This window comes from Oratosquilla oratoria, unplaced genomic scaffold (genome assembly GCF_046742065.1).
Source record: "Oratosquilla oratoria isolate Oo_2021 unplaced genomic scaffold, ASM4674206v1 SCAFFOLD160, whole genome shotgun sequence".
In the NCBI taxonomy this organism is placed as follows: domain Eukaryota; kingdom Metazoa; phylum Arthropoda; class Malacostraca; order Stomatopoda; family Squillidae; genus Oratosquilla; species Oratosquilla oratoria.
The window spans coordinates 230,798-254,170 of NW_027467514.1; the positions used below are offsets into that span (position 1 = coordinate 230,798).

At 37.9% G+C, this 23,373-nt stretch overlaps 1 protein-coding gene across 2 annotated transcripts in view; it reads left to right on the forward strand.

Annotated features, from left to right (window-relative positions):
- The first annotated feature begins 439 nt into the window (after positions 1-439).
- LOC143022758 (uncharacterized) overlaps positions 440-23,373 on the forward strand; it is a 50,287-nt gene continuing 27,353 nt past the window's right edge. The window contains exons 1-3 of one of the 2 annotated variants that reach the window (XM_076181103.1): positions 440-502; positions 653-781; positions 4,755-4,847. In XM_076181103.1, coding sequence (XP_076037218.1) covers positions 704-781; positions 4,755-4,847 — 171 coding nt within the window. In that variant the 5' untranslated portion in view covers positions 440-502; positions 653-703. The remainder of the gene's footprint in view (positions 503-652; positions 782-4,754; positions 4,848-23,373) is intronic. The other variant, XM_076181104.1, reaches the window with a different exon arrangement.

Sequence of the window (23,373 nt, forward strand, 5' to 3'; positions counted from 1 at the left end):
GTACCCAGTCTCGGGTCGCGTCGTCAGACCCTGGAAACACAATCGGTTAAACTGCAAGTGTTTTGGTTTATTAATAAAAACTTCAAAATTCAAAATATTCCGTTTAAAGCTCGAAGCAATCAGGTTGCAGGATTCCACTTATGTTGTCAGGGCTCACATTTAGCGCAAAGAGTAAGCTTATAACATAGGTGCGGCTTATCAAATTACAATTATGTTTATTGAAACCGAACAAAATACATAATTTTGTAATATGCACAACTGCACGTGCCACAAGGCCATCCAACAGCGCTTTTCTGTAGGCCCTAAGCAAAAGAAAAAATATGTTTAATAAAGCAGCTCATGTTCATATAAATATTAATAATTAAAATAATCAATAATTAAAATAATACAAAACTGTTAGGAAGGAACATGTGCAACATGAATTTTGAAAATGCAAATGGCCATGGTCTGATGCTGAGTGTAAAAGTGCAGTGTGGACGGCCGCAATCACAAAGTGCTCCAGGTATTGCTATTTGAATTTGAATTTATGGACGCATGCTTTATACAACAAGTTACTAATGCATCGTGTGCATTGATTGTAATGTCATGTTTTATTTCCACCTACATATTGGTCACATATTTTTATAATCAAAATAAAGTTTCTTCTTATTAGTGTAGGGAAACTATGCAGCGAAAAATTGGTTGATAACATCATAAACATGCGATGCAGCGAAACGCCCTGTCATGGTGTAACCGTACATTGAACCGACAGGTAGTAAACAAGACAGCAGGGCTTGATCAAGTAAGTTACTATTATTAGTGTTTATTAACATAATTCGTAATTACAGCGAAAGGGGTGCACAGCTTGCTAGTGCACCCACTCGACTAAAATGAAATGTTGCAGCTTTAAAAACAATATATTTGTTTATGATAAATAATCATGTCTCATAACTTCATTTTGTTTGAGAGTTTTAATCTTTTCTTTTGTCATCATACAAGATACTTGTTACTTGTAAGGAACATTCTTTCATATCATCATTTCCAAGTTCACATAGTTCTGTGCATTCCATTACGTGGTGTTGTAATGAGTGGAGGCATTTATTTTCGTGACAGTTTACATGCAATCCCACCAGTGTTTTTAAATATTCACAGCGATATTTATACCCTGACCTTAATCTCATTACAGTGTTTTCTCATACGTGCAGTTGTGCCGTCCATAAGTGAAATTAGTGTAACCAAATTTTACTTCCTTTTGCATTTTTTTTTCTTTTTCTTTTTAGGTCCCAAGGTGTCTCACTAATTACTGACCACAACCGACCAAACCCGACCAAGGACGGTTTTTGCTCAACTATATGCTATTTTTTTTTTTTTCATAAATGAAATTCAAATTGTGCATTTGAGCAAAAACTGTCCTTGGTTGTGTTTGGTCAGTAATAGGGAGACTGGTCCCAAGTATCTCCTTGTTTTCTCGTTTTCAGTTTTATTTCTTCCTTACTTGGGACACTTTTGATATCAATGATGCCTTTCTCTGTGACTGTTCCTTGTTTGGCCAAATCGTCAGCAACATCATTCATATATATTCCAAAGTGCGATGGTATCCATACAAAAGTTAGATTGATTTTAATGGATTTCATGTCCTTGATTAACATTTTATTACACTTAAAAACAAGGCTGTCATCACTACGGAATTTTGAATTAAGTACAAGTAATACACTCTGACTATCTACAATTAAATATAATGATTTTCCTATGTTGGACGTTAGTTTTAAACTTTCATGTATTGCGTGTATTTACCTAGTTGTACCTAATTGTATTTTACAGGAAAGGGAGCTATGCTCATGTTGACCCTTTTTTTGTATCTCGCAAGATCAAGTTTGTTCTTAACTTCTTGTAATGTGTTTGCACACATTATTTTTTCATCCAATTTGTTTCATATATCTATCACTGTGTGGAAAGCTGTTCTTTTCCAGGTCTCTTCTATAGTTTGCCTTTTTGAGTTTCATTGCATGTCCTCTTGTTTTTCCTCTGTCCCACTTTAATAAGTCCTCCCTATCAAGGCATTCTTTTCCTTTCATAATTCTGTAGATGGTTAGTAGGTCCCCTCATTCTCTTTTGTTGTAGGGTCGGCAATTCCAGTTCAGCCAGTCTTTGTTCATATGTCAGGTTTGAAAGTGTTGGGTCCATCTTTGTCATTGCTCTTTGTATTCTTTCTAATTTCTTTATATTCTTTTTTGTACTGGGTGACCATATCAGTGCTGGGTATTCCAGTTTTGGCCTTATCAGTGTTTGTAATATTTTTTTGATAATTTCGTTATCCAGGTATTTAAAGGCCACCTTTATTGATCTCAACAAATTTTGTTTCTCCAACTATTTTATTTATCTGAGGACATGTCTTTGGTGATGATTACTCCTAGGTCCCTTTCAGAATTTTCTTTCTTTACTTCTTTTTCATTCATTTTATACTGTCCTGATATCATCCTATTCTTGTATTTCCCAAATTCGATTATAATGCATTTCTTGATGTTGAATTCTACTTCCTATCTCTTGCTCCACTCTGAGACTTTGTTCAGCTCACTCTGTAATGAGTCAGTCTATTTCGGAGTTTATTCTCTTTAATAACTTTGCGTCATCTGCAAAAAGTTCATATAACATTCAATACTTTTGTCCATGTCATTCACATATATAGCAAACATTATCGGAGCTATTACTGACCCCTGTGGGACGCCACAACTCATTTCTTCCCATTTTAAATATTTGTCTCCGAGCACTACTATCATTTTTCTTCCATGTAGGAAATCCTTCATCCAATTCAATAGTTTTCCATGTATGCCTCCTATTGTTTCCAATTTATATAGCAATTTTCTGCAGTGGTGCTGGAGTTTGTACCTTCTATTCTTTTGGAGTATCGCTCTTCATTACTTGTACATTATTCAAAGAATTCCCTAATCACAATACCACATTCAGCTTTTTCACCAACAACAGACCCATCACAGTAAATATGTATTACATTAAATTTTGGGTACATTGAAATTTTACAAAGGAATATCTGATGTAACTGTGAGCTATCATATTCACGTTACTTGTAATCTAACTGTTCTCTTTCAATATCGAGGTTCATTGGCCATTTCTAGATCTTCTGTGTATTCTATATTTCCTTGGCATACTTTCACATTTCCTGTTTATTTTTAAGTTTACCATTCACATATGTATATAATAGTTTGGGCTGCTCTTTGCATTTATCTGTCTTTTTCATAGTTCCTTTTTTCCTCTCTCTGCACTTATACATACTCATTTCTATATTTCATATATATTTGCCATTTTACTTTTTTTTTTTTATCTTTTCTCAATCTTTTCCAAGCTTTGTCTCTTCTTTTGCCTCACTGCATCTTCTGTTGAACCAGGATTTAATGTACACTCTAGCTTCTGTCTTGGTACGTGCCTATTCACTCCTTCATTATAATTATCCATCAAGATATCCCATTTCTCTTCCACTTTTGTCTCTTCCATGTAAAATTTTTCCCAATTTGCATTCTGAAGGAATTTCTTTAGTTTTCCAAAGTCCGTTTTGTTGTACATCAATCTTCCTTAACTATGCTTTTCATTTCTCTCCATGTATATTTCTTCCTTTAGTTCAGTCTCAGTAAGTATATGGTCACTCTTTCCAATTGGTGTCTTATATTGAATTTTATCCACAATTTCAGGTTCTGTTGTAAATATTAAATCTAGTCTTGATGGCTCCTCATTATTTCTGTATCTGGTGTTTTCACTGACCCACTGTGTCATATATTCCTTGGTCATGTCCAATAATATATTACCCTTTCATTGTCATGTCCTCCCAACCAATTTCTCTGCAGTTAAAGTCCCCCATAATTACCCCACAAGTCTTCCCTGCTTTTCACTGTCATGTCCTCCCAACAAATTTCTCTACAGTTAAAGCCCCTGTAATTACCAGGTTACCTCTGCCCATTTCTCATTTAAATGAATGCCTTGTATCTTCTAGCATTTTCATATGCTCATTCTCTTTCCAAGCATTCATTTTTGGGGGCACATAAGTCACCACAAACTTTCTACTTTTCATGTCCTTGTCTTCGCTTTTATCATCATCAGTTCTACATTACCTTTGCCCTCCGTAATTCTTGTCACATTCAAGTTTTTCTTGGCCAAGAACATGATTCCTCCTCACTATTTCTCGTCTGTTTTTAATCCAGCAATTGTATAGCCCTTGTCCAACATTGATGGGTGGCATTGAACCCCTTAATTTCGTCTCCACAGTTCCCATTATGTCTGGTTTTTCTTCTAACAGATAATCATTAAGTTCATTGAGTCCTGAAATTAATCCGTCAATGTTAGTATCGGCCACTTTCAAATTTTTTGTTTCCATCTTTTTTCTGTCTTTGGTTCGCCCATTCTGATCTACCATTTTCTCAGTCTCACGTTGATTACTCTCCAATAGAATTCCTTGTTTTTGGTCTCCATTCTCTTGGCATTATTTTTCCTTAGCTTCATCTCTTAGTGTCTTCTCTTTTTCTAATTCCTCAATACTCATTTCTCTTTTTATCCATATCTTATTGTAATGTTCACTCCTTGCCAACTTATCTACTTTTTCAAATAGGTCTCCTACCATTTGTGTCGGTCTGTGATATGTTTTCATATTTTTAAGTGTCTTGTTGGCTTAGCATAATGCAGTTGTATAGTATGTACATATTATGCAGCAGTGTAGTATATCTAATACATATGCATAGAAATATTTGTACAGTATTTTAATTATTTTGCAGAAAAGGCCTCAATGGACTGGCAGCCCAGATTATATTCTTTCTCTTCACAGACAAGAAGAAAGAGATCAACAGCATGGAAAAAAAACTGGACAGGTATAGCTATATTTTACATGTACATATGCATTTTCTTGCAAAATGTTGTTTAAATTTATTTGACCAACTGATCATTTAGCAAGGATGTGAACACACAATTTTTGGGGTGTGTGAGTAACTGCATACATACAGTATTAATACTTTTCTCAATTTTAGGGGATGGGCTGAAGCCCCTCTCCCCCTTGTATAATAAGTGTCTGCACCCATGCCATGTAGGAATGCAAATATTGTAATATTAGGCCCATACCTACCTATAGATACATGTATCACTGAATAAACGCTATAAATTTGTTAAATTTGGTTGTTATTAAGAAATATGAATATGTGAGCACATACGTAATAAGCAGAGTAATTTCAAATTTTGATATAAACTATTTATTTATGGTGAGACTACAAATTCAAACATCAATATAAAAAACTATAGTAAAAATAAGAATGCAAAATATATTTTAGGGAGTTGCTAAATGTGAAGGAGAGGGAGGGAAATGTAGTTGCAGTGTGAAGTGCTAAGAAAGTGACAGTGATGAGTGAGTGAAACGAAGGAGAAAGAAGGAAAGATGAAGTGAAGGCAGTTGTTAAGATGATGAGAGCAGGTAAGGCACCTGGTCTGGATGGATGTCATGCAGAGTGTCTAAAAAAAAGGAGGTAGAGTGATGGTGGACTGGCTGGTGAGGTTATTTAATGTTTGCTGGAGAGAGGGTAGAGTGCTGGAGGACTGGAGGAGTGCCTGTATAGTTCCACTTTACAAGGGAAAAGGGGACAAATGCGAGTGTAGTAGTTTCAGAGGGATCAGCTTGTTGAGGCTAGTTGGGAAGGCTTATGGGATGATCTTGATTGAGAGGATTAGGAGAGGAACAGAGGGAGTAATTGGTGAAGATCAGTGTGAGTTTAGGACAGGTAGGGGTTGCGAAGATCAGATTTTTGTGGTAAGACATATGTGAGAAAGGTATAGGAAAAGGTAAGGATGTTTTTTTTTTTTTGGCTTTTATGGATCTGGAAAAGGCTTATGACAGAGTAGACAGGATGGCACTGTGGGAAGTATTGCAGATATATGAGATAGGGGGAAAGCTGTTTAGAGCAGTTAAGAATTTTTACAAGAGCAGTAGGGTGTGTGTTAGGATTAGAAATGGAGAGAGTTAGTGGTTCGAGGCAAAGGTGGGACTTCATCAGGGATGTGTTATGTCACCCAGGTTGTTCAATTTATAAATGGATGGGGTGGTGCAAAAGGTAAATGCAAGGGTAGTGGGTCATGGATTGGAGATGGTTAAAGAAGATGGAGAAAAACGGGAGATAAGCCAGCTGTTGGTTCCTGATGACATGGCACTTGTAGCAGGATCAGAGGAGGGAGTTAGTAATGGAGTTTGGGAAGGTGTGCAAAAGAAGGAAGTTGAAGATAAATGTGGGTAAATGTAAGGTGATGAGATGTACAATGGGAGAGGATGATAGCAAATTGGAAGTGAGACTGGAGGAAGTGGACAGTTTTAGATACTTGGGTGCAAATGTGGCAGGAAAGGGAGGAATGGAGGTGGAGGTAGAATGTAGATTGAGAGAAGCAAATAAATGCCTTGGTGAATTGAACAGCGTAATGAGAAATAGACATTTGGGAATAGATGCTAAGAGGAGATTGTATGAAGGAGTGATTGTGCCGACAGTACTGTATGGGCCAGAAACATGGAACATAAGAGAGGAAAAGTTTAAATGTGTTTGAGATGAAATGCTCGAGAAGTATGATGAGGGTTATTTCTTACTCCTACTCTGCTGGTCTTCGGGCCACTTGGTGATCTACAACCACTTTTGAAGCGTCTCGCCATGTCTTTCTGTCCTTTGCCACCTCCTCCTTCCATTCTCTTGGTACTATTCTTTAAATCTGCACATCTTTAATGCATCTCCTCCAGTCTTTTCTAGGTCGTCCAAGTGGTCATCTTCCATGCACTCCACTATTGAGCACTTTCTTTGGCCATCTATCTTCTTGCATCCTTGTGACATGTCCTGCCAATTTCAGTCTTTTTAATCTTATTACATTTTTAATATGGGGTTGTTTTGTTCTCAAATTTCCCAGTTATGTCTTATTCTCCATTTTTGCCTTTGGTTGTGATACACAGGTCCTAAAATTCTCCATAAAATCTTACTTTCTAGAACTTCAAACTTCTCCATAGCTTTTGTAAGGGCCCATGTTTCGCAGCTGTACAATATGACTGGTCTCACTATTGAGTTGTACAGTCTCAGTTTTGTTGTTCTTGATATTGACCTTTTTTTTTTTTTTAAACAATTCTATTAGGCTAGTAACATTGATTTCCTGCTCCGATTCTGGCTTCCACTTCCTGTTTTGTTCTTCTGTCACTGGTCACCTTTGCTCCTAAGTATTTAAAATCTTTAACACTCTTTATGTCCAATCCCGCAATCTGTACCCTTTCTGGCAAATTAGATTCTCTTGCTACCTTCATTAAAGAGTGCTGCCAGGTTTTCCATTTCTGCTAGATTCTCTATCATGATGTCAAGGTCGTCAGCATACACTAATAGTTTTATGGTTATATCTTCCAATTTTATTCCTTTGTCTCTCCCATTCATACTACATCAGATTATTTTTTCCATTGCCAGATTAAATAACAGTGGTGAGTATGCATCCTTGTTTTAGGTCATCTGTCTGAAAAGGTGATGTAGTTTTACTCCCACATCTCACTATGCTACTTGTGTTTTCAATAGCATGCTCTTGTTAATCTGATGTACTTGTGTGGTATTCCTAATTCTTCCATTATTTTCCATAGAGATGTTCTGCTCACTCTATCATAAGGGGTTATTAGGCTGGATAAAGTGAGAAACAAGGGGGTGAGGAGGGAGGAGAACAGGGGTGGAAAGGGAGATGGGATTTATGAGTGTTGGGATGGTTTGGACACATGGAAAGAATGAGTGAAGAAGGACTAGTAAAAGAAGGGTGGAAGGAGTGAACATAGGAGGTCGACCTAGGATGTGATGGATGGATGGATGGGGTAAAAGGGGTATTGGAAAAAGGGGAATGTCTGTTGAGGAAGGAAGGGAGAAGATAGAAGATAGGGGTGAGTGGAGAATAGTTGTATTTGCCTAATTGTAGTATACAATTATGTATGGATAATGTTGTGATGCATGGAAGGGAGGGTGAGGAATGGGAGTGGGTGAGGAAGTATGTGCGAATGATATTTTGATGCAGCCGAAAGGGATTTTCCCGCCTCTTCTCTTTTTCTGCATGAGGGGACGGAGATGGGCGTTGCTAATTAAATGAAGCGGCCTTGCTGTGGAGGTGCTGTGTCTTGCTACATTGCTTTTGACCCAGGGCAGTGGGTGAGATACAGGGATGACACATCATCCAAGAGGAACCAAGAAATTAGCAACGGAGGGGTGGTGAGTGGGTGTGAAGTATGTGGGGATGGAATGGGTGGCAGTGGATTTATGCCTTTGAGTTTGGCCACCTCCCTTGTAAGGGGGGAAAAGCCCTTGGTATATGAATGTATTGTGTTGATGTGTTATATCATTCTGGTTATAGAAATATGTGTCAATGCAATTTTTGTTCTTCAGAATGGCTGTTATGGTTCACTATATGATTTGAATTATTTTGTATTTACCTAGTTGTATTTTACAGGACAAGGTACGCTCATAGTGACCCGATTTTGTCTCTTTCCGCTTCCAGTTTATTCTTAAAATCTTGTATAGTTTTGGCACTCACTGTTTCTCCATTTAGTTTGTTCCAGACATCAATCACTTTATGTGGGAAGATTTTTGTAACTGTCATTCTTTAACTCCTTTTTGTGTCCTCTTGTTTCTCTTGTCCCATTTTAGTAAGTCGTCTCTATCAAGAATTTCCATCTCTTTCATAATTCTGTAAATGGCCAACAAATCACCTCTTTCTCTTCTTTGTTCCAGTGTTGATAGATGTACTTTCTCCAGTCTTTGTATGTCAAATTTGATAGTGTAGGTGCCATTTTTGTTGCTGCACTATGATTTTTTTTTTTTTGTGCTAGGTGCCCATAATGTTGCAGCTTATTCTAGTTTAGGTCTTATTAGTGCAACCACTATTTTCTTTACCATTTCTTCATCCATGTAGTCAAAGGCTACTTTCATTGATCTTGCATACATATACCAAAGGCTTTTTCCCCCTTACAAGGGAGGTAGCCAAAAAGAAAAAGGCATAAAAACCATTCCCACCCACTCCATCCCTAAAACACTCCACTCCCCTCCACCCTCCACCCTCCCTCTTATCTTGGCACCTCCTGGATGACGGGTCATCCCCGCATCTTAATAAGTTAAAAGTCTCTCCAACTAATTTATTGACATGTTTATCAGGTGTCAAGTCACTTGAGATAATCACTCCCAGGTCCTTTTCTGAATCAACTCTTTTGACTTCCTTGTTACCAAATTTATATTGACCCGATATTCTATTTTTGCTTTTTCCAAATTCCATTATACTACATTTCTTAATGTTAAAGTTCATTTCACACCTCTGACTCCATTCCCATATTTTGTCTAGGTCTTCTTGTAGCAATCTGCAGTTTTCTGTGCTTACTCTCTTGGGTAATTTGGCATCGTCAGCAAAGAAGTTCATGTAACACTTTTCTCCCTCATCCATATCATTTATATATATGGCAAACATTAAAGGAACCAAAATATCTTCCCAGTTCGAATTTTTATCTATAAGTACCATTCTCATTTTTCTCCCATTTAAGAAATCCTTCATCCATTCCAGTAGCTTACCTTATATTCCTCCCATTATTTCAATTTTTCTTATTAACTTTTTATGTAGTACTTTGTCAAAAGCCTTCTGCAAATCCAAGAAGGTGCAATCTGCCCAGCCATCTTTCTTGTATTATCTCAATCTTGATTTAAAGAATATTAAGTTTGTGGTACACGATCTTCCACTTCTAAAGCCAAGTTGTTTAGGGTTTAATATTTTATTCTCTTCCAAGTGTTTGATTCATTTTTGCATAATTTTGCTACTGTGCTTGTAAGGGATATTGGTCTGAAGTTTGTAGGATCTTTGTTTCCCCCTTTATATATTGGTACTATGTTTGCATCTTTCCAATCTTGCAGTACCTTTCCTTCTTTGAGAGAAAAATCTATTATCTTGTATAATTTGTTCGTTAATTTGTCTATACACTTTAAGTATGAAAAATATGTACAGTTGACAGACAATGTATAGATAAGGCGCTCACTTGTATTAATTATATGAAAAATACCAGCATAATTTTTTTTACTGATTGTAATAGCCAAAGCTTATACCTTCATTTTCTCACACGCACAACTAGGTAAATACACACACACACAATCGTCGGATTGACGGCGAAGATTGGAATTCCAGAAAAAGACGCAATTTTTGTGGATTTCAACTACGAGGAAGCACCTCTTTGTATTAGTAGAGAAGGGGAAAGCTCGTGGTGTAATAGAAAGGTAACGAAAGGGGAGAAGGGGAGGGATTACTGAGGGAAATGGAAGGAAATAAGTAGGGAGACAAACGGGCTCCCCTTGACAGCAGAAAAAAGTATAAACAAGAGGTCTGCTGACGACACAGGGGAAATCGAAAATATCAGTAAAAGCATTAAGGTTAGAAATATAGATAAGAACAACACAATGGAAAGTGAAAATAATAGTTTCCATGGGTAAGAGACGCAATGGATAAAAAAAAGTGCATTGTAGTTTATGGTGTTAAAGAAAAACATAATGTACACAGATACCAAAGAGAAAAAGAAGAGAAGTAGCAAAAGCAATTCTGAAGGAGATACAAGAGGAGGGACAGGTAATGGATAAAGAGATAGTACATAGATAGGGCAGTACTCTAGAAAAAAATAGTATAGAGCACTGAAATTAATCTAATGGTCTCAAATGATAGCTGAAGAAGTAATATCAAAAGCAGCAAAGCTGGCAAATAGTGAAAATTACAAAAATGTATGGATAAAAAAAAAAAGATGAGGAAAAAGAGAAAGAAAAGACACTTAGAAATGAAGCAAATAAAGAAAAAAACAAGCGAAGAATGGAGACTGAAAAGTGAGGTTTTTTAGAGAGAGAGAGAGAGTACTGGACCTGAGGCTGAGAAAATGGTGCATAAAAAAAAAAATTATTAAATAAAAAAAGAGAAACCCTTGAAAAGATGGAAAAAGGACAAAAAAAGAAAGAAAAGCAAGTGGCAAATATACATCAAATTAAGAAATAAATACGTTAAAATACACAGGGAAGAAAAGAGAAACTATGAAAAGGACATAATAGAAAAATGCAAGGACCAACCTAAACTATTCTACAGGTATGCGAATGACAAACTAAAAAGTAAACATGAAATAGTGAAATTGCATCAAGGGAATAATGAATATATAGAAGATGTAGAAATGGCTGAAATTATGAACAAATATTTTAAATCTGTATTCACAATTGAAAGTACACAAAATTGGGAGGAAGGACAGAGAGAAAGATGCCCCGAATGAAAGAAATAATTGTGACACAGAAGGAAAGAAGGTACATACATACATATAGCAAGGCTTTTCCCCCTTACAAGGGAGGTAGCCAAAAAGGAAAAGGCATAAAATCATTTCCACCCATTCCATCCCTGAATACACTCCACACCCCTCCACCCTTCCTCTTATCTTAGCACCTCTTGGATGACGGGTCATCCCTGCACCTTGTCCACTGCCCTGGGTCAGAAGCAGTGTCGCAAGACACAGCACATCCACAGCAAGGCCGCTTCATTAAAACGGCGACCCCCCCTCTCCGTCCCCTTGTTGCATGAAAGGAGAAGACGGGGAGAAATCCCTTCGGGCTGCGTCAAATTTTGCTCACACATACTACCTCACCCCCCATTCCCTTGACCATTCCACCTCATGCAAGGTACCAAATGAAAATCACATGGGCCAGATGGAATTGCAAATTGAATATTAAAAGAATGTATAGATGAACCACTGGATAAAATACACAATATAATATATTTCTCAAAGAAAATTACTACAAGATTGGAAAAATGCAAATATTGTACCAGTATACAAAGTAGGGGACAAGGAAAATCCAACTAACTATAGACCGGTTTCCCTTACAAGCACAATAGCAAAAATTTATGAAATTTTTTTCAAAAGTAAATGGATTAAACATTTGGAAGAGAATAATATACTAAATCCAAAACAATTTGGATTTAGACATGGAAGATCATGTGCCACAAACTTGATTTGCTTTTACTTAAGGCTAATGGAAATAATACAAGAAAGGGACTGATGGGCAGACTGTGCCTTCTTAGATCTACAAAAAGCATTTGATAAAGTAGCACACAAAAAGCTACTAAGAAAAATTGAAATAGGTGGAGTACAAGAAAAGTTATCGGAATGGATAGAAGATTTCTTGAACAGGAGAAAAATGAGAGTGGTACTTAGAGACAAGAACTCAACCTGGGAAGAAATGATAAGTGTAATCCCACAAGGTTCTGTATTGGCTTTGATAATAACATTAGCAAACATGGCAAACATCATAATGTTTGCCATATAAATGACATGTATGAAGGTGTGGAATGTTATATGAATTTCTTTGCAGATGATGCAAAACTACTAAAGAGAGTAAGTACAGAGGAAGATTGTAAATTACTACAAAAAGACCTGGATAAAGTCTGGGAATGAAGTCAAAAATGTGAAATGAACTTCAACATCAAGAAATGTATAATGGAATTTGGAAAAATTAAAATAGAATATCGGGACAGTACAAAATTAGTACAAAGGAAGTTAAAAAAAAGTCAACTTGGAAAGGGACCTAGTAATTATCAGCACTGACACGGCACCAGACAAACGTGTCAACAAAATAATCAGAGAAGCATCCAATTTCCTAAGATCAATGAAAGTGGCCTTTGACTACTTGTCTTATAGTAACATAGATGGATTGATTTCAGTATTAAATGAACTAAATTATTACCTGTCAAAAGAAAAAACAGATAATGGGAATTGCAGAGACAAAATTAAGGGGTCCAGTACCACCAAATAGTGTTGGACATGGATTACATAAGCATTGGATCAAAAATAGAAATGAGAAACAGGGTGGAGGATTCATGTTTCTGGCCAAGAAAAACTTAAATGCGTTGAAGGTTACAGAGGGTATAAACAGAGTGGAAATGATTATGATAAAAGTTGAAGATAGTGACATGAAAAGTAGAAGTTTGTAGTGATTTATGTGCCCCCAAAAATGGGCTCTTGAAAGAGGGTAAGCATTCAAAAATGTTCATCTCTGTATTTATTTACAACACCCCCTTCAGAATTGCTTCCCTCCTCCCTGTGGACTTTTGTATAGTCATTTCTAGCTTTTTTGTAATTTCTTTTGTTTTATTGTTTCTTATCTTCCATTTTCCCCAAGCTATATCCCTTACTTTTGCTCTCTTTTTTTCCACACTTTTGGTTGAACCAGTCTTGTTTCTAATTCTTCCATCCCCTAATCCTTGGCCCATGTTTGTTCATTCTCAGGTTGTAAATGTAAAGATTTCCTAGTTCCTCATTATCCCAGTGATATTCATGAATACCAGTCAGCTTTTTCAAAGAATTCAAGCTAGAGTAATTCCTTGCCAATATTGAATCCCTGGCCTGTATAATTTATTCCTTAGGTTTATTTCTTCATTCACCAGCTGAAATTCAGTAGTTATATGGTCACTTTTTTCTTTGGGGCTAAGGTAGTTCATGGTTCTAATGATGTCTGACTCTTTGATAAGTAGCAGATCTAATCTCATGGGAATGTCATCTCTTACCTGAGTCACTTCCTTTACCTACTGGGTCATTGCGTTCTCCATTTCTATATTTAACAGGGCTGATGAATGAGTATTGGGATGATTTGGACACATGGAAGGAATGAGTGGAGAAAGATGAGCAAAAGAGGTGTGGAAGGCAGAGGCAGATGGAATGAACTTGAGGGGATGACTGAGGAGATGGATGATCAGTTGGTGACATATGCTAAGGGGTGCATTGCTTCACTCACATGCCAGCTCTAGTCCCCATAGTCTCTGTGAACAAACTCTCATGCAGCCACTCTTCCCTCTCTAGACAACTCTTGACATATTTGATCAACTTGCCTCAGCCATAAATTCTTCATCTCCTCCATTGAGGGTTGTGGAGACAATCCTGTGAGTAGGATCAACATCACGGAAATGTGCCACATGCTTATATAGCCAGAGTTGACATTAATGAATTATGCTGATAGCTGGCCTAGACAGAGTCTCGCAGTACAGTTTCTGGTTTCATACAAAGTCATTCCAGCAATATCCCATAATTCTCTGAAGGAACCTAGTACCAAATAAATTGAGACTCCTCTTTAAATCAGCATTCAGTGTCCATATCTCACAGTCATACAGCAAGGCAGGGAGCACATGTGACTTGAAGATTTGAGTCTTAGTCTTGCATAAATAATGACAACACCATGTACTTATGGTTGAGAGAATTCCTAACACCATGGGCAACACCACTACTTCAAAGTACTTCCTGATATGACCAACCACTATTATGCACTTCATTACTAAGTTACATAGAGCTTTCCAAGACCATACTGCCCTCACCACGTGCATGAACCATGTCGTCCAGTAAGCTCCCAAACACCTGAACTTTGGTGTTGGTCCAGGAGACTTGAGGACCAATCAGTCTTGGCTCCCTGTGTGCAGTGACTTGAGGGCTGCAACCAGGACCTCCAAAAACCCTGTCCATGCAGGTGTACTTTACAGCACTCTCTGTCCCAGAGTATAAGCCAAGTATCAAGTCGGTAATCCTTGCAGGAATCCTATGGATCTGCAGAAGATCCTAGAGCATTCCATGATACACCAAGTCAGATGCCTTCCTGAGATCAACATAAGTTGCAAGAAAACCCAGTTGAAACTCATATCAGGGTTCCACAAGAATACAAAGTACAAGGATCCAACAGTTGTTGACCTACCTGGCGTGGACCCAGATGGTTCAGGCCTCTGAAACTTTATCAGATGTGAACGAACTTGTGTCGGCAGTGGATAGACAAACACCTGGTATAGTGAGCAGTGTAATGCTGCAGTAGTTGTTGCAGTCCAGCCAGTCCCCAAAGTACTCGGCAAAGGGGCTACACCCCTCCACACCTGACACTTATCATCATCTGTTTGGATTGTGCTCCTCTGAGCTCTTTTCTGTCATTTCTGAACCCTGTATTGGTCCAGGTCCCCAGCCACTCTGGTAGCACAGCCCAACTCTATATTCTCCAGTGTCTCTTGCGATGTCACACCACCACTTGAACTTGGGCATTTTTCAATGTATTCCTTAGCAGCTTTCAGAGTTTCAAATGTAAAACTATCCCTCACTTCTTCAGGTAATGGGAGAGGAAAATGGAGGAGAAATAAGAAAAAAGAGGTGCAAATAGCTCTAAAAATGATGAGAACAGGTAAGTCACTTGGGTTAGATGGGTGTCATGTAGAGTGTCTGAAGAAAAGAGGCACTGTAATAGTGGAGTGGCTAGTGAGACTGTTTAATTTTGTCTAAAGGAGGGTAGAGTGCCTATATAGTTCCACTTTGTAAGGGAAAAGGGGACAGTTGTGAGTATAGTAGTTTCAGAGGGATTGGTTTGTTGAGTGTAGTTGGGAAGGCTTATGGGAGAGTTTTAAGTGAGGGGATTAGGAGAGGTACAGAGGGAGTAATTGGTGAAGAACAGTGTGAGTTTAGGAAAGGTAGGGGTTGCATGGATCAGATTTTTGTGGTAAGGCAGATGTGTGAGAAAGCTTTAGGAAAAAGTAAGGATGTTTTTTTGAGCCTATATGAATTAGGAAAAGGGTTGGCAAGGTAGATATTGCAGGCATATGGAATTGGGAGAAAAGTGTTAAGGGCAGCAGTCAAGAGTTTTTACAAGATTAGTAGAGCCTGTGTTAGAATGGGAAATGGAGAGAGTGTGGGTGCTTTGAGGTCAAGGCGGGACTATGTTGTGTGTCATGTTGCCATGGCTGTTCGATGTGTACATGGATGGGGTGGTGCAGGAGGTAAAGGAGAGGGTAATGGGCAGGGAACTGGCGATGGTTAAAGAAAATGGAGAAAAGTGGGAAGTGAGCCAGTTGCTGTTTGCTGACAACACTGCTCTTGTGACAGGATCAAAGGAGGGATTAAGGGAGTGAGTGACAGAGTTTGGGAAGGTAAGCAATAAGAGAAAGTTGAAGGTAAATGTGGGTAAAAGTAAGATGATGAGATGTACAAGGGTAGAGAGTGGCAGTGAGTTGGAAGTAAGTCTAAAAGGAGAGAGCCCAGAGGAAGTGGATAGATAGCTTTAGGTATTTGGGGTCACATGTGGCAGGAAAGGGAGGAGTAGAGCTGGAGGTAAATTGTAGATTAAGAGAAGCAAGTAAATGCCTGGGGGGGGGGGGTTAAAAATTGTCGTGATAAATAGGCATCTGGGAATGGATGCAAAGAGGAGATTGTATTTACCTAGTTGTATTTTGTGGGAAGGGGAGCTATGCTTGTGGTGTCCCGCCATTGTATCTCTCTGTGTCTAGTTTGCTTTTAAACTCATGAATGGTTTTTGCGCATACTATTTCATTATCCAGTTTGTTCCAAGTGTACAAAACTCTATGCGAAAAACTGTTTTTCTTCAGTTCTCTTCTATAGCTGTTTTTTTATTTTCTTACCATGTCCTCTTGTGTTTCTCTTGTCCCAGTAAAGTAAGTCCTCTCTATCAAGTATCTCTGTGCCTTTCATGATTCTGTAGATGGTCAATAGGTCACCTCTCTCTCTTCTTTGCTTCAATGTCGGTAACTCCAGTTTAGCCAATCTCTCCTCGTATGATAGGTTTGCAAGTGCAGGTACCATTTTTGTAGCTGCTCTTTGGATTCTATTTTCTTCATATTCTTTTTGGTACTAGGGGACCACAATTTCGCCACATACTCTAGTGCTCAGATGAGAGGAAGGGTGGGAGGGGTGTGGAGTGTATTTAGGGATGAAATGGGTGGGAGTGTTTTTATGCCTTTCCCTTTTTGGCTACCTCCCTTGGAAGGGGGAAAAAGCCTTGGTATATGTACTCTAGTCTAGGCCTTATAAATGTAACCAATATTTTTTTTATCATGTCTTCATCCAAGTATGCAAATGCCACTTTTATTGATCTTAGCAAGTTGTAATTCTCCCCGACAATTTTGTTAATCTGTTTATCATAGGACAAGTCGTTTGTGATAATTACTCCCAAATCTTTTTCGGATCCTACTTTCTTTACTTCCTTGGTTCCAATTGTATATTTTCCTGATATTCTGCTTTTGCTTTTTCCAAACTCCATTATGCTACACTTCTTAGTATTAAAGTCCACTTCCCATTTCTGACTCCAGTTCCATATCCTATTCAGGTCTTCTTGCAGTGCTTCACAGTCCTTATCAGTTTCTACTTTCCTTAACAGTTTGGTGATTGTGCTGATGGCATTGTATGGAGCAGAGACTTGGAATTTAAAAGAGGAAAAGTTTAAATGAGTTTGAGATAAAATATCTGAAAAGTATGGTAGGGGTTACTAGGTTGGATAGAGTGAGAAACGAGGAGGTGAGGAGGAGAGTGCGAGAAGAAAAGGAGATGGCAGATGAGCTGATGAAATATTATGCTATGGTTTGGACACATGGAAAGAATAAGTGATGAAAGATTTGTAAAAGAGGTGTGGAAGGCAAGGGTGGAGGGAGTGAACTTGAGGGGACGACTGAGGATGAAATGGATGGATGGGGTGAAAGGGGTGCTGAGCAAAAGGGGAATGTCTCTTGAGCAAGGAATGTAGAAGGCAAGAGATAGGGGTGAGTGGAGAATGACTTTGTATGGATGATACTCTTATGCAAGGAAGGGAGGGATGGGATGGGAGGGGTAAGGGTTGCTTGTGCTTCTAAAATACCCGATTTCAGTAAAGCTCAGTTCATAGGACTACGTCAGGAGCTTCAGCTTACAGATTGGGAGGCCAAATTAAATGAAAGGCCTGTAGATCAGATGTGGGAAATATTTCAAAATACGCTCACTAAGATGATTCAAACTCGCATTCCTTTTAAGGACAGACGTCCCCCAAATCAGGCTCGCCCAAAGTGGCTCGACAAAGAAACTGAAAAAAGTATTGCTAAAAAGAGACAGGCTTATAAGAAATATAAGTGCTCAGGTGCATCTAATGACTATGAAACTTATGTATCAATACAGAGAGGTTTAAAAAAGACAATAAGAAAAAGAAAATGACAATATGAAATGAACATCGCTGATAAATCCAAAGAGAATCCCAAAGAATTCTATAGTTACATTAGAGATAAAAAGGTTGTTAGGAATCACATTGGTCCACTATTATCTGCTGACGGTCAACTTGAATATTCAAATGAAGGAATGTGTAATATCTTAAACAATTATTTTAGCTCGGTATTCGTAAACGAAACACCTCAAAGTGAATTTCAAACTGAAACCTGTGAAAAGTCTGGGGTAAACTTACTCACTACAGTAGATATAACAAAAGAAAAAATTAAAAGGTGTATAGACAAACTCAAAGTTAATAAAACACCAGGGCCTGACGGTTGGCATCCAAGAATCTTAAAGGAAATGAAAAATGAGATTGTTGTTCCATTAGAAATTATTTTCAAGAAATCCATCATATCCGGAGATGTCCCAAGAGAATGGAAGCTAGCTAACGTTACTCCCATATTCAAAAAAGGTGACAAAAAGAAACCAAATAACTATAGGCCTATAAGTTTGACTTCAATCGTAGGAAAAATAATGGAAACTATCATCAGAGATGCTATCGAACATCATTTAGAAAGTAACCGTTTGATAAATGATAGCCAGCATGGTTTCAGACGGAAACGTTCTTGCGTGACTAACTTACTTGAATTCTACAACACAGTTATCTTGAATTATGACAAAAGAATCAATATAGATTTAATATATCTAGACTTTGCAAAAGCTTTTGATACCGTCCCACACGAAAGACTACTTACTAAACTAGCTTTGCATGGTATAAGTGGTAGCCTATTAGGTTGGACTAGTAATTGGTTGAATGGTCAAAAACAGAGAGTTGTTTTAAATGGAAAAACTTCTTGATGGAAAAGTGTTGCAAGTGGAGTTCCTCAGGGTTCCATTCTTGGGCCACTTCTATTCATAGTATATATAAATGATATAGACCATGGACTAAAATCTACTGTTTCCAAATTTGCTGATGATACAAAACTGTGCGGAGTGGCAAATGATCACTCAAACCAATTAGATATTCAAGAAGATTTAGATCAATTACAGCAATGGTCTGAAAAGTGGCTAATGAAATTTAACACAAGTAAATGCAAGGTAATGCACATAGGTGAAAATAACAGTAAGTACGATTACAAGTTATTTGGAAATTCGTTAACAAAAGTGGATAGTGAAAAAGATCTCGGCGTAATTATCAGTAACGACCTCAAATCATCCAAGCAATGTATTTCAGCCTATGAGAAAGCAAATAAGATTCTGGGACTGATTGCGCGATCTTTTGATTTCAAAAGTCCATCACTCATTAACAAGCTATATAAATCGTTAGTTCGTCCACATTTGGAATATGCTATGTCCGTATGGTCACCGAATCTCATTAAAGACATTGACAGACTGGAAAAAGTACAATGGCGAGCCACAAAACTGATTCCAAATATCAAAAATAAATCATACGAAAATCGACTAAAGCACATGAATCTGTTTTCCCTAAAAAAGCATAGACTCAGAGGTGACTTGATACAGGTCTTTAAGATTTTAAAGGGAATTGACAACATCAAAAGTGACAAATTTTCACATTGAATGAGAATCAGACAAGAAACAATGGTCTCAAACTATCCGGAAATAGATTAAATTTGGAAGTAGGTAGAAACAACTTTGCCAACCGTGTAGTTAATGAATGGAATAAATTTCCTGCACAGGTAGTGCAATGTAGTTCAGTTCGAAGCTTTAAGAATCATTTAGATAAATACCTAAATAAGATGCTGTAATGATTATAATTTATCTTATATTATTTGTTTTTGTTTTATCATTTGTCTGTCTGATTTTCATTTATTTTTAGTTATATGTCAATTTATTATTTACTATTTACCTGTTTGTTTATTATTTTAACTATACCTATGCATTTATTTATGTATTTTATTTGTTATTTACATTATTATAGTTTTTATTTATTATTTTATTATGATTTTTTTTTTTTCTCCATCCGACCTAGATATCGATCAAAAGGTCTCCTGTCGGCATGCTCCGCCTTTGTAATCCTTTGTAATCCTTTGTGTGTGAATGATATTTTGATGCAGTCCAAAGGGATTTCTCCCCATCCTCTCTTTTTCTGCATAAGGGAATGGACAGGGTGGTTGCTGATTAAGTGAAGCAGCCTTGCTGTGGACGTACTGTATATTCTTATGGTATCCTGCATTACATTTGACCCAGATACTTGGCGGATGCAGGGATGACCCTTCGTCCATGAGGAATTGAGATAGGAGGGTTTGAGGGGGGTGTTGGAATGGAGTGAAATGGGCGGGAATAGGCTACCTCCCTTCTAAGGGGAAAAAGCTTTTGGTATATAGAATGTGTGTGTACTGGTATATATATATATATATTTGGTTAAGAATTATGATAATATTATTGTTGCAGTGCTTTTTATTTGCTTTTTCTATTTTTCTGAGGGCATTTATTTGTCTTCCACAGGAAGTTGATAATATCTCCATATGACATTGATTGTACAGTACTCCCTCATTATTGACAGGTTTTACATGGTGAATCTGCTGTTGATAAACTGTTGTTACCTGTCACAAATCTCTGGACAGTGGAAAGGAGAGGTTGTGGATGTGGAGTTGTGATCATCCTCAATTTTTCGAGGAATGGATGAGGGAGGATAGCTACAATGGGAGCCGAGGTCCAGAAAATTTGCATCACCGACCGGGACCACGCTCGCTTCCCTCTGAGTGGCGTGTATAAATTTCAACACTTGAAAGGGGATACAGAATCCTTCAACTCGTTTAGCTAATCACAACCCTAGGCGATAAACTTGAAGAAATCAATTTAATAGCATGAATTCCACAAAGTACATTTAGAAACAAGCGACCCAACATTTTAATGCTTCCCATTAAAGAAACACAATTTGAAGACAAACAGTTAACAATGTGAATGTGGATAAGTTGGTATGAAAACAAGAGCACATGATTTTAAACAAAATGTTGCATATTAAGTAAGCACAATTTGAGAATGTAAGTTAACATGAAACAAGAGCATGTGATTTTAAACAAAATGTTGCACATTAAGTAAGCACAATTTGAGAATGTAAGTTTACATGAAACAAGAGCATGTGATTTTAAACAAAATGTTGCACATTAAGTTAACACAATTTGAGAATGTAAATTAATATAAACAAGAGCATGTGATTTTAAACAAAATGTTGCATGTTAAGTAAGTACAATTTGAGAATGTAGGTAAGTTAACATGAAACAAGAGCATGTGATTTAAATGAAGTATAACGTTTCATGTACCTATAGTTTACTGGTTCTACCTAACTAACCCTGTGCACTAGATTCCTATCAAGAATTCACTCAATCAATACCTCTAGAGCTCTGAGGAACTCTCCATGCAGACTGCATTCCTTGATTCAGGTTCCAACAAATGGTGGGCCTCCAATCTAGAAGGATGCGGCTGCCGAAAATGGATTCACATAGAATGACGATGCAATGGCCGTCCTCCTTGAGGAAACCACAGAGCTAATGGGAGGTTTATGCACCGAATGGGTCCGCTCTATTTGCAACAGGAGCATCTCTTCCATTACAAGCTCTGTTACACATTTCTAATGTAAGGTTGATGATCACACGAGTCGGGGGTGAGGTGGAACAGTTCTAATAGTCGCCCACGCAATTAGTGTAAGTTTCTTCACCGAATGTGCAAGGTGTGCACTTCATCCTTTGAGGACTTGGACGTAACTAATGATACCCAATGCAGGGTATGGCAGGAAGCCGTACAATGTTGTCGAGTTTCTTGGTTTCAAATCATTGCTTCTGAAGGGTATGGAGTGTTGTGTCTGCAGGAGTTGATTCATCTCTAATAGTCCCTTTGAGACAATCACTAGAGACGAGAGAGAATTGTAGAACCTAACTAACATAAACAACTAGCCTAATTACTTAACTTATATGAGAAGTGGCAAGTGTACAGGTATTGGCAAATTTGAACAGTTGAAACAAAAACTGCAAATTAATGCTTGGTTGAAATGTTACTTTTGAACATAAGACACCAAATTATAATTACATGGTGAGACAATAAATTTGCAAGGTTGACATATCCCAGGCTCAATCATTAAACATTCGTGGCATCTCTGTATTTCGTCATAAATGGGCACAGTGTACAAAGGGAGGGAAATTCCTATGAATAGGCAATTCTTTAAACTCGTTAAGGCTCTGCAACTGATGGCCAAATTGGTGCAACAGACAATAAGAATAATGGTGAGAAAAATAACAAGTAGTTGCTAAAGATTCTAAGAATTCTGGTAATTTCACAGAATAGAGGAAATGACAACTTATAGGAAATGAAGATACAAATGTAAAGCCCACTATGTCGGCTAGGTCCTCGAATGAAAGTATTTGCAAAATATGGTTTGAAAACATGTAACATTGGGAAAATGGACGGTGTGTCACAACCCCAAAGTTGTGACAATACCAATACGGTCACTTACTGGTAACTATTTAAATCCTGGCATGGGTCTCCATACTCAAAGTATGTTAAATGTACTATCAAATGTTCATTTTTTTTTTTTTTTTTTTTTTTGCTTTACAAAGTATGCTAAATAAATATATAAATGTAAATACATATACCAAAGACTTTTTCCCCCTACATGGGTGGGTAGCCAAAAAGAAAAAGGCATAGAAACCACTCCCACCCATACCATTTCCTATATATTCCACTCCCCTCCACCCTCCTCCCTCCCTCTTATCTTGGCACCTCCTGGATGACGGATCACCTCTGCATCCTGTCCACTGCCCTGGGTCAGAAGCAGTGTCGCAAGACAGCACATCCAGAGCAAGGCCGCTTCATAAATTTCATGCAGAAAAGGAGAAGACGGGGAGAAATCCCCTCGGGCTGCGTCAAATTTTTTCACGTACATACTTCCTCACCCTCATGCATCACAGCATCATCTATACACAACCCATCTCCATTCACCCCTATCTTCTGTCCTCTCCTGTCCTTCCTCCACAGACATTCCTCTTTTGTAATGCCCCTTTCACCCCCATCCATCTATCTCATCCTAGGACATGCGCTGAATGGCCTACCGGCTCCGGCGCTTGGCCTTCGAGCCAAAAATTCCATAAATCAATCATCCTAGGACACCCCCTCATATTCACTTCTTCCACCTCTGCCTTCCACACTTTTTTTACTAATCTTTCTTCACTCATTCTTTCCATGTGTCCAAACCATCCTAATACTCATCAATCCTATCTCCCAGTTCCCTTTCCACCCCTGTTCTCCTCCTCACCTCCTCATTTCTCACTCTGTCCAGCCTAGTAATCCTTATACTTCTCAGACATTTCATCTCAAACACATTCAAACTCCTCTCTTCCTCTCTTATGTTCCATGTTTCTGTCCCATAC